Source organism: Microcaecilia unicolor, chromosome 11 (assembly GCF_901765095.1).
Source record: "Microcaecilia unicolor chromosome 11, aMicUni1.1, whole genome shotgun sequence".
In the NCBI taxonomy this organism is placed as follows: Eukaryota; Metazoa; Chordata; class Amphibia; order Gymnophiona; family Siphonopidae; genus Microcaecilia; species Microcaecilia unicolor.
Genome location: NC_044041.1, coordinates 88231727 through 88246717, shown reverse-complemented (window position 1 = coordinate 88246717; position 14991 = coordinate 88231727). Strand labels below are relative to the sequence as shown.

The following is a 14991-nucleotide window of genomic DNA, read 5'->3' as shown; positions in this document are numbered from 1 at the left end:
AAATGATCCCAGGTTCCAATCTAATTCATGTTTAATGTGGGATAAAATGCCATAAATAAGTAAATAAATATAAACTTTTAATGTTGAGCACCTGATTCTCAAAGGGAACATATTCCAAACACTATAATGAAAATAAAATGATTTTTTTCTACCTTTGTTGTCTGGTGACTGTTTTTCTGATCATGCTGGCCCAGTATCCGATTCTGCTGCTATCTGTCCTCTTAACTCCGTTTCCAGGGCTTCCTTTCCATTTATTTCTTTCCTTTCCTCCTCATTTCTGGTCCTCAGCTTCTGCCTATTTTCTTCATCCATGTGCAGTTTTTCTCCTCTTCCTTTTCCCTTATCTCATCTCCTTCCTCACTCTTCCCTCCCCTCCATCCATGTCCAGCATTTATTCTCTCTCCCCCTGCCCTCCATCCACCCATGGCCAGCGACCCTTCTCTCCCCTGCCCTCCATCCACCCATGGCCAGCGACCCTCCTCTCCCCTGCCCTCCATCCACCCATGGCCAGCAGCGACCCTCCTCTCCCCTGCCCTCCATCCACCCATGGCCAGCAGCGACCCTCCTCTCCCCTGCCCTCCATCCACCCATGGCCAGCAGTGACCCTCCTCTCCCCTGCCCTCCATCCACCTATGGCCAGCAGTGACCTTCCTCTCCTCTCCCCTGCCCTTTATGCACCAGCAGCTCCCTTCTCTCCCCTGCCACCCCCTCCCGACTTGTTCCGCAAATTCTCCTGCTTCCTCCCTCCCTCCTGATCCGGCCCCTCACTGACCTTACCTTGGCCATCAAATTCTTTGGGGCAGGCAGTGTTGCCTTCCCGCTGCCATCGCTGACTTTCCTCCGCCGCCCGATCGCGCTTCAAAATGGCCGCCGAGACTTACAGAAGTCTCGCGAGGCTGCCTCTGGAAGTCTCGGTGGCCATTTTTAAAGCGCAAACAGGCAGCTGGAGAGAGTCAGCGATAGCAGCGGGCAGGCAACACTGCCTGCCCCGAAGAATTCGATGGTCAAGGTAGGATCGGTGAGGGACCGGAGGGCGGAGGGAGGGAGAGCCGGCTCGCAAGTCTGGGCAAAATTTAACAACCGGATCTTGCGAGCCGGAGCGAGCCGGCTCCAGCACACCACTGGGGAAGGGGAAATTTATTTTGTTCTATTTGTTATTTTTATGCATTGTCTAAAAATACAAGTTTCTCTAATTTATTGTTGTTCCTGGTGGTAGTATTGGGTTGGGTGTTTGGGGTGTAGTATATATGCATTTGTATACTTCTATAACATGTTTTATATTTTGTATGTTGTTCTTCAATTAGTAAAAAAAAAAAAAAAATCAGATACGTATAATTAAAGGCATGTGTTGAAGTGACCAAGATTGTATATCTATAGTGGTTTCACACTGTGGCTTTGGAAAATAAAGCAGACTTTGTTTTTTAAAATTTTCTTGTGACTAGACCCAAGATAACATCACTGTAAGATGGGACCTGGGCCTCAACAAGAAGAGAATTGCATACTTCACCTTACCAAAGACTGACTCTGGTAATGTTCATTGCACTTCTGGTTGGATTAGATAAGGGTTGGTTGTTCTGTTTTATTGTGTAAACCACTCTAACCTGGCTGACAGGGCAGTATATAGCAAGCGTTTATTAAACATAATAAATCCAAATCAACACACTGTGCTAACATAACATTTTTCAAATCCAAGCTGAAAGCAAATTAAGTTGCATGAAGTATTTCCAGGACCTGTCTTTCCACTTTGTAGATTAATCATCTACCTAAGGTGGTAGAATTTTTTTTGGGGGGGAGCAGCAGCGCGGTTCCTGCATGACATTGGGGTTTTTTTTTACTGGGGTATATGGAGGCAAGTGTTGAGCAGGGACTGTCTTTTGTGTATGGTGTACAGCGCTGCGTATGCCTTGTAGCGCTATAGAAATAAGTAGTAGTAAGGGAGCCAAGACACACTTAAGTAAATTTTGTACTGTGGGGGAAAATGCATTTTACAGGTCTGGATGTAGGAGTGTGCACTCACATGTTGGCAGTGGCAAAATAGTTTCCATATCCTCTTTAACGATGGAAACTTGTGATGCCAAATATAGTTTATAACCCATTTATCTGTGCCAGTCTGGAGGGATTAAGAATAATTAGCAGGTAAGACCTAATTTCTTCTTCCTCAGCTTTTTCAATTTGGTAGAATATAAAGACATTAAAGGTTCACCCAGTGTGTTTTCCAAACAAACTTGGGATTGCTGTAGCTTGTGAAAGAGAACACTGTCTAATAGGGTGTGGTTGTATGTGATGATCTTAAGGTGGCCAAAAAGGTGACGGCAGAAGCTAGAAGGATGCTTGGGTGCATAGGGAGTGGAATGACCACTTGGAAAAAGAAGGTGAATGATCCCCTGTATAAGACTTTGGTGAAACTTCATTTAGATTATTGTTTACATTTCTGTAGACAGCAACTTCAAAAAGATATAAATAGGATGGAGTCGGTCCAGAGGGTGGCTACTAAAATGTTATCAGTTGTCTTTGTCATAAAGCATATGGGAGCAGACAAAGTTCTCAGTATGTATAATTTGGATGATAGGCAGGAGAGGGGAGATATGATAGAGACATTTAAATACTATTGCAGCATAAATGCAGAGGAGGTGAGACTCTTTCATTTGAAAGGAAGCTCTGGAACGAGGGGGCATAGGATGAAGGTGAAAGGGGATAGACCCAGAAGTAACCTAAGGAAGTACATCTTCACGGAAAGGGTGGTGAATTCATAGAACGGCCTCCCACTGGGTGTTGATGAAAATAGTATCTGAATTCAAGAGAGCTAGGGAGAATCTCTAAGGGAGTGATAAGGAGAGTAGCTGGCGTGGATGGGTAGACTGAATAGGCCATATGGTTTGTATCTACATACCTTTTTCTATGTTTCTATGGTTACTGCTGTTATTAGAAAACACCTGTTAAGCAACTTTGTTGTCTGTTTTCAGATTCTAATTAACTTTTCTGTGCATGTATTGATGCTTTCTATACATCTTATTTTGAATAAATCTGATTGAAATATTGTATTGTAGTATAGTTGCAATACCTGTTGAAGAGTTGAATTAACTGTACATAATTTTACTGTCCTAGATATGCGTCTCATGCAAGGTGATGAGATCTGTTTGAGGTACAAAGGAGACCTGGCACCTCTGTGGAAAGGAATTGGACATGTTATAAAAGTTCCTGACAATATCCTTTACTAAATAAGACACTGAGAAATTGTGAAGCAGTTCATTATGTAGCAGCCATTTTTCATATCAGTGGTGAAATGGTAATGCAGAATATTTGGATTCTGGATAAATGTGAAATGCAGAATGGTCCAGCTGCTGCTTAACCATGTAAAATTTTAAGCAGTAGTCTGATGTGGTGATTTTTAACAAATGCAAACTGTAACATTGTGCCAAACCCTTAAAACAAGCAAGGGGTGTAAAGTATATATGGTACAACTTTGTTCCTTCCCTTTTGTTTAGCTATTTGTGAACAGAAACAACCAAAAAGCATGGCTATTCTAATTGGTTGCATTTAACATTCATGTCGAGAAAGGCCAATTTTCAGGTAAAATCCATAGTAGAATGGATAATTTTAGATTGTTTCATAACACTATAACTAGATATAGAAAGGAAGGGGTGCAGGTGTGACCTAAAAGAGGTAGTGGCATTTGCTAATGGTCCTTGAGGTTTACGAACAAGTTGTGTTTTCAGGATTTCCCTAATTAATACATTATCTGAGTATCACTTTTTCAATCTAGTTACAATATAAAATATCAACCTTCAAACTACCTTACTCTTTATTGAAAAGCCCAACGAATTCTTTATTGAAAACTCTCAGCATTAAAATAAATGTAAAATCTTATCTAATACTTAAATAATATTAACCCAACACTCTACCACATCGTCACCATTCATTCCTCATTCAGTCATGTGGGCTCGAACAACTACAAAGCTATTTAAGCACCTAATATTTCTGGTCTTTACTACATATAGAGTATATCCCTGGTTGATAATTCAATATACTTGAGAGAAGATTTTAATACAATGAAGGAAATATGCAGGCTCATCAAATTCACTGGTGGTATCCTGAAGAGTTGACCCATTTGTGGGCATCCCAGGGTGACCAGTGCTGCAATAAGGTCACTTGAATTCTCATCTAGATAAGATGGTAGAATACAAAGAAGGGTGACACTCATTACAAGCAACCATTCTGAAATGGCTAGCAGCCAAGATGTAGCCTTACCCATGTGAACTAGATTAACTGAGCAGACTGGATGAGCCTGTTGATTGTTCTGTTACTTAGTTCCTCTGTAGATGAGGTTTCCTGCGCTGCCTCGGTCTCCCTCCTCCCCTTCAGCCCATTCTTTTTGTGGAACATGTCAACAGCACCTTTTTGCACCTCCCACATCTCCCCTCACATAATCTTTCTTTTACTTCTGATTTGGGTACAGAACCGCACGACTCACCCTCACAGACACTGGCAACACCAGCATTGTTTCACTTTCATTTTTCATGTCATGGCTACGCGACTGGCAACACCTACCTTAAGCAGTCAGCCTGCCTGCTGCTCAGGGACTTCTGCTGACAGAATATTGGCACCAGTGTAAAGACAGCTGTACAGCAAGCCCCTGCCTTACACATTGTGACTGGGAGCTCTGCAGCACAAGTCCCATTCAATCAGGACCAATGATCCACCCCCACTGCCATCTTTTGAAGTTAATCTCTCTCAAGATCCATGACCACAAAGCACAGTGAGTAAACAAATGTCTAAATACAAATAAAAGAACAAGCACTCATCCCATAAGTCAGATTCCCACTGTGCTAAGCACTCATCTCATAAGTCAGATTCCCACTGTGCTAAGCACTCGTCCCATAAGTCAGATTCCCACTCTGCTAAGCACTCATCCATTAGCCACAAGAGGGCAGGTCAGTAACTACAGAAACACCTCAGACATCAGCTTCAACTGTCCATAAAAGACAGGGCTCTCCTCTTGTTTTGCCTCTGGTTCATCAGCAAAAGTAGTATAAATCTAACCACAATGTCATGCCTCTCCTCAGCCCTGTTGCTCCAGAGAACCACCTTCAGTGCCAGAAGAATCTATAAATATGCTCATTCAGCTTCTGAGGCACTTTGTCCACATATATGGACAGAGAGATATCTAATACAGAAAGGCCTATAGTACAATGCTAAAGCTTTAACAAAAGGCTTCGTACTCTAGAAAGCAAAGTCTGCCAAAGTGGCTCCCAGGTTCTTGAAAACGATGACCCGCTGGGGTATCCAAAGTAGAAATTCCACACCGATCCAGTCGCATCTGTACCAAAACGTGTGCACCATCGCTGGTGCGCGAGTCCTGCAGCCATCAAAGCAAAATGGTCTTCAAGCCAAAGAAGACAGCCTGGCTGAGGAACATTTTAAGGCCAGGAGGTACAGGATCTGTGAGAACATAAACTCCAAAGAGTACTAATGGGTCTTGCTGGACTGTGAAGTGCCAGAGATGTTCTATAATTCTTAAAATTGTAGCCCAAAAGGATTCCAGTACTCTACATGCTCAAATCATATGTCCCAATGTGACAGGTGTTGCACCGTATTGTGGCAGTGATCATAAGAGGCAGTACAAACTGCAAAGGCTCTATATGGAGTTACATGTAATGGCAAACTTGTATAAAAACTCTTGTTATAACATGCTTTTATAACATTTAGGGCGACAAAGGACAAAATCATGGAATTGAACTTAGAGTACAGGAAAGATATGTCACCCAGGCTTTTGCTAGCTTTGCAGAGTTGAAGTCTGGCATGGAATCTTTTAAATAACAGTGATGGAAACATAATGAAACTGGTAGTTGGGATCCCAAAGTAAATGCTTCTGATAATGTGTGTGAGATTCCGTCATGGCAAGGAAGAGATGTAATGACTTAGCTGCATATAAGCAAATTGATGATGTGCTGTAAATCAGCAAAGGGCTTCAATTTTCCATCCTCTGTAACCACATGTGCTAAATAGATTATTCCTTTCTGGGCCCAGGTGGTAAACATGGACCCCCCCAAAACCACCACCTGCCCTGGGGGAAAATTAGGGTTATGACAGATGCACTCTTTGCTCTTCCAGCCTTTTTAGGTGAAAATTATGGTTCTAGGTCATTCCCACCTGGACAGTTCCCATCTGGAAAGTTACCACCTAGGTCAAATCCCACTCAACCAATTTCTACCACTCCAGGGAGGACAATTTCCACCCTTTACAATTTAGAATGGAACAAGGTCTGGCAATATCTCTGCTTTCCCCTTCCAAACATGTAGCCTCTTTGTGGGAGGGGCATACTACATCCATGTCACTTCTCCCAGACATAACCTTCTGCACACCACAGCATGTAAAAAAAAAAAAAATATATATATTTTTTAAATTCAAATAAAGAGCATAAACTATAACCCGCATGCACAAAAAAACCCAAAACAACTTAAATCATTAAAACACGATTCCAAACACATTCACAAACTTTCTCAAACCCAGACAATTATGTTTCCTACAAACCTTTAAAGGCTGAAAACAGGACAGTTCCCACATACTCCTACCTGATTCTACTATCAAAAATCTGTTTTTTTTTTTCCCCCACAAACCTGGATGACACTCGGCGGCACGCGGCTTCACCTCCATGTAATGGTGCTGTTTATGCAAATTCTGGTGCATAGATCCTGATAAAAAAATTACTACTACTACTACTATTTAGCATTTCTATAGCGCTACAAGGCATACGCAGCGCTGCACAAACATAGACGAAAGACAGTCCCTGCTCAAAGAGCTTACAATCTAATAGACAAAAAATAAATAAAGTAAGCAAATCAAATCAATTAATGTGAACGGGAGGGAAGAGAGGAGGGTAGGTGGAGGCGAGTGGTTACGAGTCAAAAGCAATGTTAAAGAGGTGGGCTTTCAGTCTAGATTTAAAGGTGGCCAAGGATGGGGCAAGACGTAGGGGCTCAGGAAGTTTATTCCAGGCGTAGGGTGCAGCGAGACAGAAGGCTCGAAGTCTGGAGTTGGCAGTAGTGGCAAATCTTTGCAGGGTGGGAAATAAATCGTAGGAGGAAATAGTCCTAGGTGGGAATTGTCCTGGGGGTAATTGGTGGGTGGGACCTGACCCAGCAGCAACTTAAATTATATAATCGTTGCAAGGTTTTGCATGTTTGTAGATTAAAAGATGTCCTATCATTACATCAACAATGACACGGAAAGATGAAAAGCCATTCTAATAAAATTTGAAATGAAAACTAAAAGATGGGATTTTGTATAAGCACTTATTCTGAATAAGTTGCCTTTCTTTTCATCCTAGCCAGACCAGTCTAGGACTTCAGTTGTGCCTATCATCCAGCAGAGGGAGACAGAGACCATTGCAAGCGCTACTATATAAAAGGCACCATGCAACCACAACTCAGTGGTATTTTCTGTCTCCAGCAGATAATGACATTTGTAAACAAGACTGGGGAGTGCAGACACACTGTAGCTTGCATCATCTGATGGAGGCAGTGTACTGGAGTTCTCCATCTAAGAGAAGTATAAATTAATCTCTGCAGACAAGCAGGGAAGATGCAGGCATGCTAGTTGGTGACATCATTGGATCCAGTGTGGAGGAGCGCTCCCCTAGCTAGTGAAATGTTTTTAACCCAACTTGGAGCATGTGCAGGGGTTCGGGTTGAAGGCACTGGTGAGGTAAGTTTACCTAACTTGGGTGCTGAGATCGCCATTGCTCTTCCCCTCTTCTGTCAGTGGGAACACTTTTCACACACACAAAAAAAAATACGGATGTCTCAAATATCTACCAATTCCTCTTCAATACTACTTCTAATTGTCTGCACACGACCTTTGATAACATCATTGCCGCCCCCGGGCCTCAACTGTCCTTCATGCTGCTAACCTCGAGGGACTCATGCAAAACCATTAACATCTCTCCGCTGTCTTGATCATCCGCAGCCTATGAAATGGCAAGCCAGAGGAAGCCTTCCCATGAACGTGGGACTGATGTATATTCCACCCCACCCCTACCCACATTACCTGGATCCTTAATGGCTGCCAGCAGCAAAGATGCACAATCCAAGCAGGAGGAGACAGCTCTCTGAGCAAAAGCAGAAACTCATAAATTCAGCAAACTACCCACAAGGCCACCCAGCCTAAGGCAGCAGGTGGGTTTACAAGATGGGAGTTGAGAGCCACAAAGTAAAGGCTCATAATCCCGCAGTGTTGGCCACAAGTTTTACAGCCACAGAGGAGATCATGGATCTACCCTGCTGACCTTCTCCAAGGCTGCAACTTGGGAACGCACTCCATACCAACCAGCCTGTTCTCTGAATCCAGAGGGGATGGCAGGTGTTCTCCATCCCCCTGTCTATGCATAACACCCTATGGGACATGGGAGTAGTAGTCTTACAGATGCTTCAAAAATTTTTAGACAATGCCACCCAGTTTCTTGCAGCAGTTAAGGTCAGTCAGGTTCCAGCAAAGCCCCCCGTCATCTCTATTGCCACACTCTCCAGACTCTTCTCCTTCTATCACCAAAGCAGGGGAGAAAGGAGTGTGGTCCCCATCATCCACTTGTTATTTGGAGAGAGAGACCCAAATGAAGAGGACATTACAGACTGGGCTCCAGAGAGGGGAGACAATACATACTGCCCCCCCAGAAGAATCTCCAGCCTAGGACGTCGGAGGACTACTCTTACCTGCACTTCCTTCAGAAACTCTGTAAGGTGCTAAGGCTTTTCTCCACTCAAAACACTTGCAGTGACTTCCATTTTTTCTTTAAGTCTTGCAGTGCAACCATGGAGGACTTTTCACTCCCAGTTCATTAGCTCCTGCAAGACCTGCAGCTCTCCATATGGTAGTCACATCTACTGGGAACTTCAGCCTCCCAGTGACTGAAGCTCAGATATAAGATGCATGCTGTGATGGGCCACACCCCCATACGCAGCTGCCACACCAGTCAGTGTTCACCAAATTGGACTTCAGAAAATCAGTTAGCCAGACTTCAGCTGAATTACCTGCCGGGCAAGGAATCTAGGCTGCTTGACTCCATGGTGTATAGAAACATAGAAAAATGTAGGCAGATAGATCATATAGTCTATCCATTCTGCCCATCCATGCCATCTACTCTCACTATCACTGTTAGAGATCCTGTGTACTTTTCTCAAGCTCTCACCCTTTCTGTGAAGAAGTATTTCTATCCCCTTTCTCCTTCATCCTATGCCCCCTCGTTCCTGAGCTTCAAGAGACCTGCCTCCTGTGCATTTATGCTGAGTAGGTATTTTAAATGTCAATCATATCTCCCCTCCCTAACCTCTTTCTTGCACTGGTACAGGGGCAACAGCACCTAGAACCAGTAATCCTTCCAATGTAGTTAACACTGTCTATAGGCTTCCTGAGCCATTATGTCTAGCTCCATCCCTCGCAACCTTCAAATCCGGGCTAAAGGCCTACCTGTTTGATGCTGCTTTCGACTCCTGACTTGTAACTTTTATTTTATCCTTATGTGTCGTCCTGTCCCTTCCTTTATCCTTTTTGGTCCTGTCTGTTTGTCCTGATTTAGATTGTAAGCTCTTTTGAGCAGGGACTGTCTTTCTTCTTCATGTTCAATTGTAAAGCGCTGCGTATGACTGATAGCGCTATAAAAGTGATTTATAGTAGTAGTAGTCTATTGTTTTTGCTGGAACCTAGCACAGAGAGACCAAAAAGGCATCTGTGAGAATGTGGGAAAATTCCAATTTGTAACTGCCAGGAGAATTTTGAAATTATAGCCCTTTTACTGTCAAGATTCCTTCTTGCTTTTTTACAGAAGAGGGAGTTTCCATTCAAATGGTACCCTCCTTTCAGAAGTTGGTTTGGTTTTCCATTTGAATAAGGTGATCATCTTGCCATCTTTCCAAAAGGAAGACATGGGGATGAATACAAAATTTTGAAATCTGTAGATGTTTGTAGAGAGTTTTGTTGGAGGAAATGAATTTATTTGTTCCACACTTGATATATACCGCCTTTCTGTAGATAGTCAAAACAGTTTACATATACTATTTTTGCAGGTACTTTTCTGTCCCTAATGGGCTCACATCTAAGGTTATTTGTACCTGGGGCAATGACTTGCCCAGGGTAACAAGGAACTGCAGTACAAATCAAGCCCAGTTCCCCAGGGTTTCGGCCCACTGCAGTAACTGTTAGGCTACTCCTCCAGATCTGACCTTTTTTGTGGAACTGAGAAAGGTGAAGCATCCACAAACAAGCATTGCTCATTAGCTAAAGGAAATGGCTTCAACCTATATTCTTAATAGTCATGAAGTACCCTAGGATCCTAAGGCTCATTTAACTGGGGGATTGGCTAGTTCTTGGACAGCTACTTGGTCCTCACATTTTTCTTTTGTCAAACTTTACAGGTTCGAGCAAGAGAATCAACTGCTTTTGGTGCTGGATTTTTGGTGGCTAGAATTTCATCTTCCCACCTGATATAAGGCTTCCTTTGTTCCATGTGTTGTGGAGTGGTCTGTTAGAATGAAAAGGAAGGAAATGTTTGGTCTTACTTGCTAATTTTATTTCTTGAGTCTACACAGACCATTTCAGAGAATCCACCCTTTCACCAGTGAAGGGGTTGCTTTACAGCCTCTTTTCTTTTCTACTTTTTTGTATCCATTGGGGATGAGCTAAAGACCACAAAGATGTACTTTTTTAGGGCCCTGACTTCTCTTCCGGGTTTTACTTTAAGGTGGTAGTTTTCGTTGTTCCACTCTGGCTTTGATACAGGAATACTAGTGAGCTGTGACTGCACAGTGCCTTTCATAGGTCAGAGCTTGCAGCTCATTGGTCTCTGTCTACGTCTGCTGACAGGCATAAACCATAAGTACTGGACTAGTCTGGTTAGACTCAAGGAAAGACAGTTTGCACTTAAGACCATATTTTTCATTTTATGCATTTGGCAGCTGTCTGTTTTTACAGTGCAGAAATGTAAATTTATCTTAACATTGTGGTATAGATTATGGTGATGAAATAGCCATTGAGCTGAGAAGCAGTGTTGGAGCCCCAGTGGAGGTTACGCATAACTTCCAAGTGGATTTTGTATGGAAGTCAACTTCATTTGACAGGTGGCATTTTTTTTATTTGTGTTCATTTTCTATTAACAAATTGCATGTTTCTAAAATGGTCTTGAAAATGTAACATTCCTCACTCTTTTCTGACCTGGCATTTTTCCTGCTCTTTTACTTTCAGGACCAGAGCTGAGATCTGGTGCTATGAGCCTTTACTTGTTACTACTCTAATTTTATTTAAGTTAATATACTGCCTTTCATGAACATATCCTTTCTTAACTTTAGTGCAGTCATTGTGGTGTCTGTCCTCAGGTGGAGGTTACACACCTCAAGGCACTGCCAGAGCACTAAATCTGGCCACTGTGCATTGGCATTGTGCAGTAGCAGCCTTCCCTTTATCCAGAGGATATGAGTATTTCCTTTGCAGCATCCCTAGCCAGTGAGGCACTGAAGATGTATTGAATCAAACATAGGTACCTCTGCATGTTGGACTAGCGCACTTATAATAAGTAAATTACTGATGAGCAAGCTGTGAGATCATTTTTGCATTGTAATATTAGTTACTGTAGGCAGTAGGAACTAATTCTCAACCCGGTCAGTTTCTGCTGGGAGTTTTGTGTCCGCTAATTTTAGTTTCAGATTTGATGGTTGTCGGAAGGCCAGCATAGGTGGAACTGGGAATATTTTTCAGTAATTCATCCTCCTGGAGTGTAATAGTTGTAGATTTTATGATTTCTTATCAGTTTATTTTTAGCTCTGGATTGTATATCACTACAAGGGGCACTTTTCTTTTGTTTGTACTGCAGCAAGTTTCCTCTGGGTGTTTTAAGATAAGAGGAAATCTTCTTAGAGATTATTTTGTGGTTGTATCCTTTTTGTATGAAGGATTCAGTCAGGGGTTTGAGGTGTTTATAGGGTCAGAACAGATGTGGTAGTATGTTGCGTCTTGGCTGTGTATAATGGATTTTTTGTGAAGGGTGGAAGCTAGAATTGTGGAGGTAGCTGCATGTGTCAGCCAGTTTCTTGTATATAGATGTTTTTATATAGCCATTGTTGATAGAGACTGTGGTGTCTAGAAAGTTGACTTTTTCTGTGGAGAAACCAATTTTTTTATTTGATTGAGGGATGGTATGCATTGATAGAAGTGTAAAATTTGTTGCGAGTCTCTTCTCCCTCAGTCCAAATCATAAAAATGTCATCAATACACTGGTAGTATTTTAGGGGTTTAATTGGATATGTATTTTAAGAATGTCTCCTCCAGTTCTACCATAAAGGTTTGCATATTATGATGCCATCTTGGTGCCTATAGCATTGCCTATGATTTGCAGATAAATGTTATTGAAAAGGAAATGGTTATGAGTTACAATGAACTTGATTAATTATGTAATAGTTTCTGGTCTGTAGTGGTGGTCCAGGGTTGTTGATTTCAGGAATTTGTCACATTTGTCATCTGAATGGGGAATGTTGCTGAATAGAGATTCTACATCCATTGTGTCCAGAAAAGCACCTGGTGGTAGCTGCTTGATATTTTCCAATTTGTTCAGAAAGTCTGTGGTGTCTTGTATGAAGCTGTTTGTTTTTTTGCATTAAGGCTTTAAGAATCCCCTCTATAAGTCCAGATAGTGTCAGCACCTGATATTTTTAATGGCATTTGTATCCCGTATTATCCCAAACATTATCAGGTGCAATCCAGACAATACATACAAATATGATCAGTCTTCCAAGGTTTCCAGGTTTATGGGTCATTCCATGCCAAGTGGTCTAAACCTTCCCACCATCATGTCTCCAATTTTGTTCAAATTTTATCTGTTGCGCGAGTCAGGTGTTAAACAAAGTTTCCCAAAATTTGAGGTCTCTAACTGCAGTAGTTGCAGATCTAGACCCCCTTTTCTGAAAGGTTGTCAAGTCCATGAGCGCGCGACATTTACCAAAATGCCATTTTTGGGGTCTAATAAAATCCAAACACATTTATAAGAATGGCTAAAAAATTCAAATCCTGTACAGTTTTTGATGCTAATTCCGATGAAATATATTTTAACATTATGGATGCAAAATCCAGTCAAACAAGTTGACTAAGTGTGCATCAAAATTAGTCGCGACTCATTGGAACATGTTTGGACTACTATTCAGACCGCAACAACTTCCATGCAAGCAAAGATACGGGCTTGTAATTTTGAACAAGCATTATGCTTGTGCTGGATATAATACTGCCAGATTTGCAACTAACCAGCATCTATAACCGCCCTGCAGGATCTCTTCAAAGTTGGCACTGTCAGCACAAATGGTAAAATGTACCAAAGTTCAAAACCAATTATTTAAAAAGAGTCTGCCTGAATCAGCTTGTGAACAGTATCATCTGAAAGAGAAAATTGTGCTCTACAACACTATGTTTTTCATATCATCATGCTTATCAATCCATAGACTGGTGGGTTGTGTCCATCTACCAGCAGGTGGAGATAGAGAGCAATCCTTTTGCCTCCCTATATGTGGTCATGTGCTGCCGGAAACACCTCAGTATGTTCTCTATCTCAGCAGGTGGTGGTCACACACAGCAGCAGCTCTGGCTAGGTCTCCAGGCCTAATTCTTAGGTTTTGTTGAGTACCTGGGGTTGAGGGCTCTTCTTGAGCAAGTGCAAACCTGGTGGTGCCAGGACCCTCCTTTTCTTCCCCCCTCCCGCTAGCTCCGTTAAAAAAAAAAAAAATTTTTTGGATGTCCTTTAAGGGCGTTTATTTCAACGTTTATATCAGCGTTTATTGCAGCTGCTCACTGGGACACCAATTCGTCGGAGCGAGGAGCAGGAAAATTTTACCTTTTGTAACGGGCAGGGGATTCCCCGATCGGTCTCCACGTGGCTTATGGCGTCGGAGGGCGAGGGCACGAAGAATTGCTCTCCGGATCGCGTGTGCGGGGATGCGGGGGTTTCAAAGCCTGAATCGTCAGTTTGAAGTCCGGTCAATGTCCTGGTTCTTCCTCCTGTGCGGTGGTTTTTCCCGCCATAAGCGCCCATCCCCCGCTGCTCGCCCCCCTCCATTTTGGCCGGCCACTCTACTCGGATGGCTTCTTCTTGGGCCGCCCTCGAGGTGGGAGACGTTAATGCTATGGTCGCCCTTGATTCGGGCGACGGCAAGAAAGCGGCCAAAGTTAAGCGCCGTTCTTCCCGCGCGGCTCCTCGGAGTTTCGCGCCGGACGCCATTTTGGATGCGCAGCATGTTTCTCCCCCGGTTGAGGGTGTGTCTAGGGCCGTGGCTCAGGCTGCAGAAGTGCACAGTCTGGGGGGTTTCTCCCCTGAGTTCATTTTGCTGCTGCATCGGGCTTTTCTTATGCAAAAAGCTGCCCCTGCTCCCCTGTCTGATAAAGGGGTTGAGGCATCCGGAAGCAAACGACCTCGGGTGGATTTCCAGGCCCTAGAAGACTCTGTCTCCTCTGATGTAGATGAGGGCAGCGTATGTGAGTTCTTCCAACGGTCCTTTGGGGATTCCTTGGAGGAGACTGATTCCCGCTCGGATGGAGCGGATGACCCCTCTGCAGCGCGGATCTTTCGCTCAGAGGATTTGCCCAACCTGTTAGTGCAGGCCATGAGCGTTTTGAAGATTTCCTCTCCGGAGGACGTCTCTCCCTCAGCCTCTGCTGGCTCTGCCATTATGCTGGGGACGAAGCGCCTGCCTAGAACCTTCCACGTGCACGAAGCCATGCACACCTTGATTTCGGCTCAATGGGATTTCCCAGAAGCGAGCCTTAAAGTGGCTAGGGCTATGTCCCGCCTCTATCCTCTGCCGGAAGGCGAACGGGAGGCCTTTCTTTGGCCTACCGTGGATTCCTTAATCACTGCGGTGACTAAGAAAACGGCATTGCCGGTGGTAGGTGGCACGGCCCTAAAGGATGCCCAAGACAGAAGATTGGAGGCAGCTTTAAAGTCGTCCTTCGAGGCGACTGCTTTAA

At 43.4% G+C, this 14991-nt stretch overlaps 1 protein-coding gene across 1 annotated transcript in view; it reads left to right on the top strand.

Annotated features, from left to right (window-relative positions):
- Window positions 1–14991, top strand: part of UPF1 (UPF1 RNA helicase and ATPase) — a 193461-nt gene that overhangs the window by 89786 nt on the left and 88684 nt on the right. The window contains exons 7-9 of the mRNA XM_030217505.1: window positions 1443–1527; window positions 3106–3204; window positions 11000–11108. Coding sequence (XP_030073365.1) covers window positions 1443–1527; window positions 3106–3204; window positions 11000–11108 — 293 coding nt within the window. The remainder of the gene's footprint in view (window positions 1–1442; window positions 1528–3105; window positions 3205–10999; window positions 11109–14991) is intronic.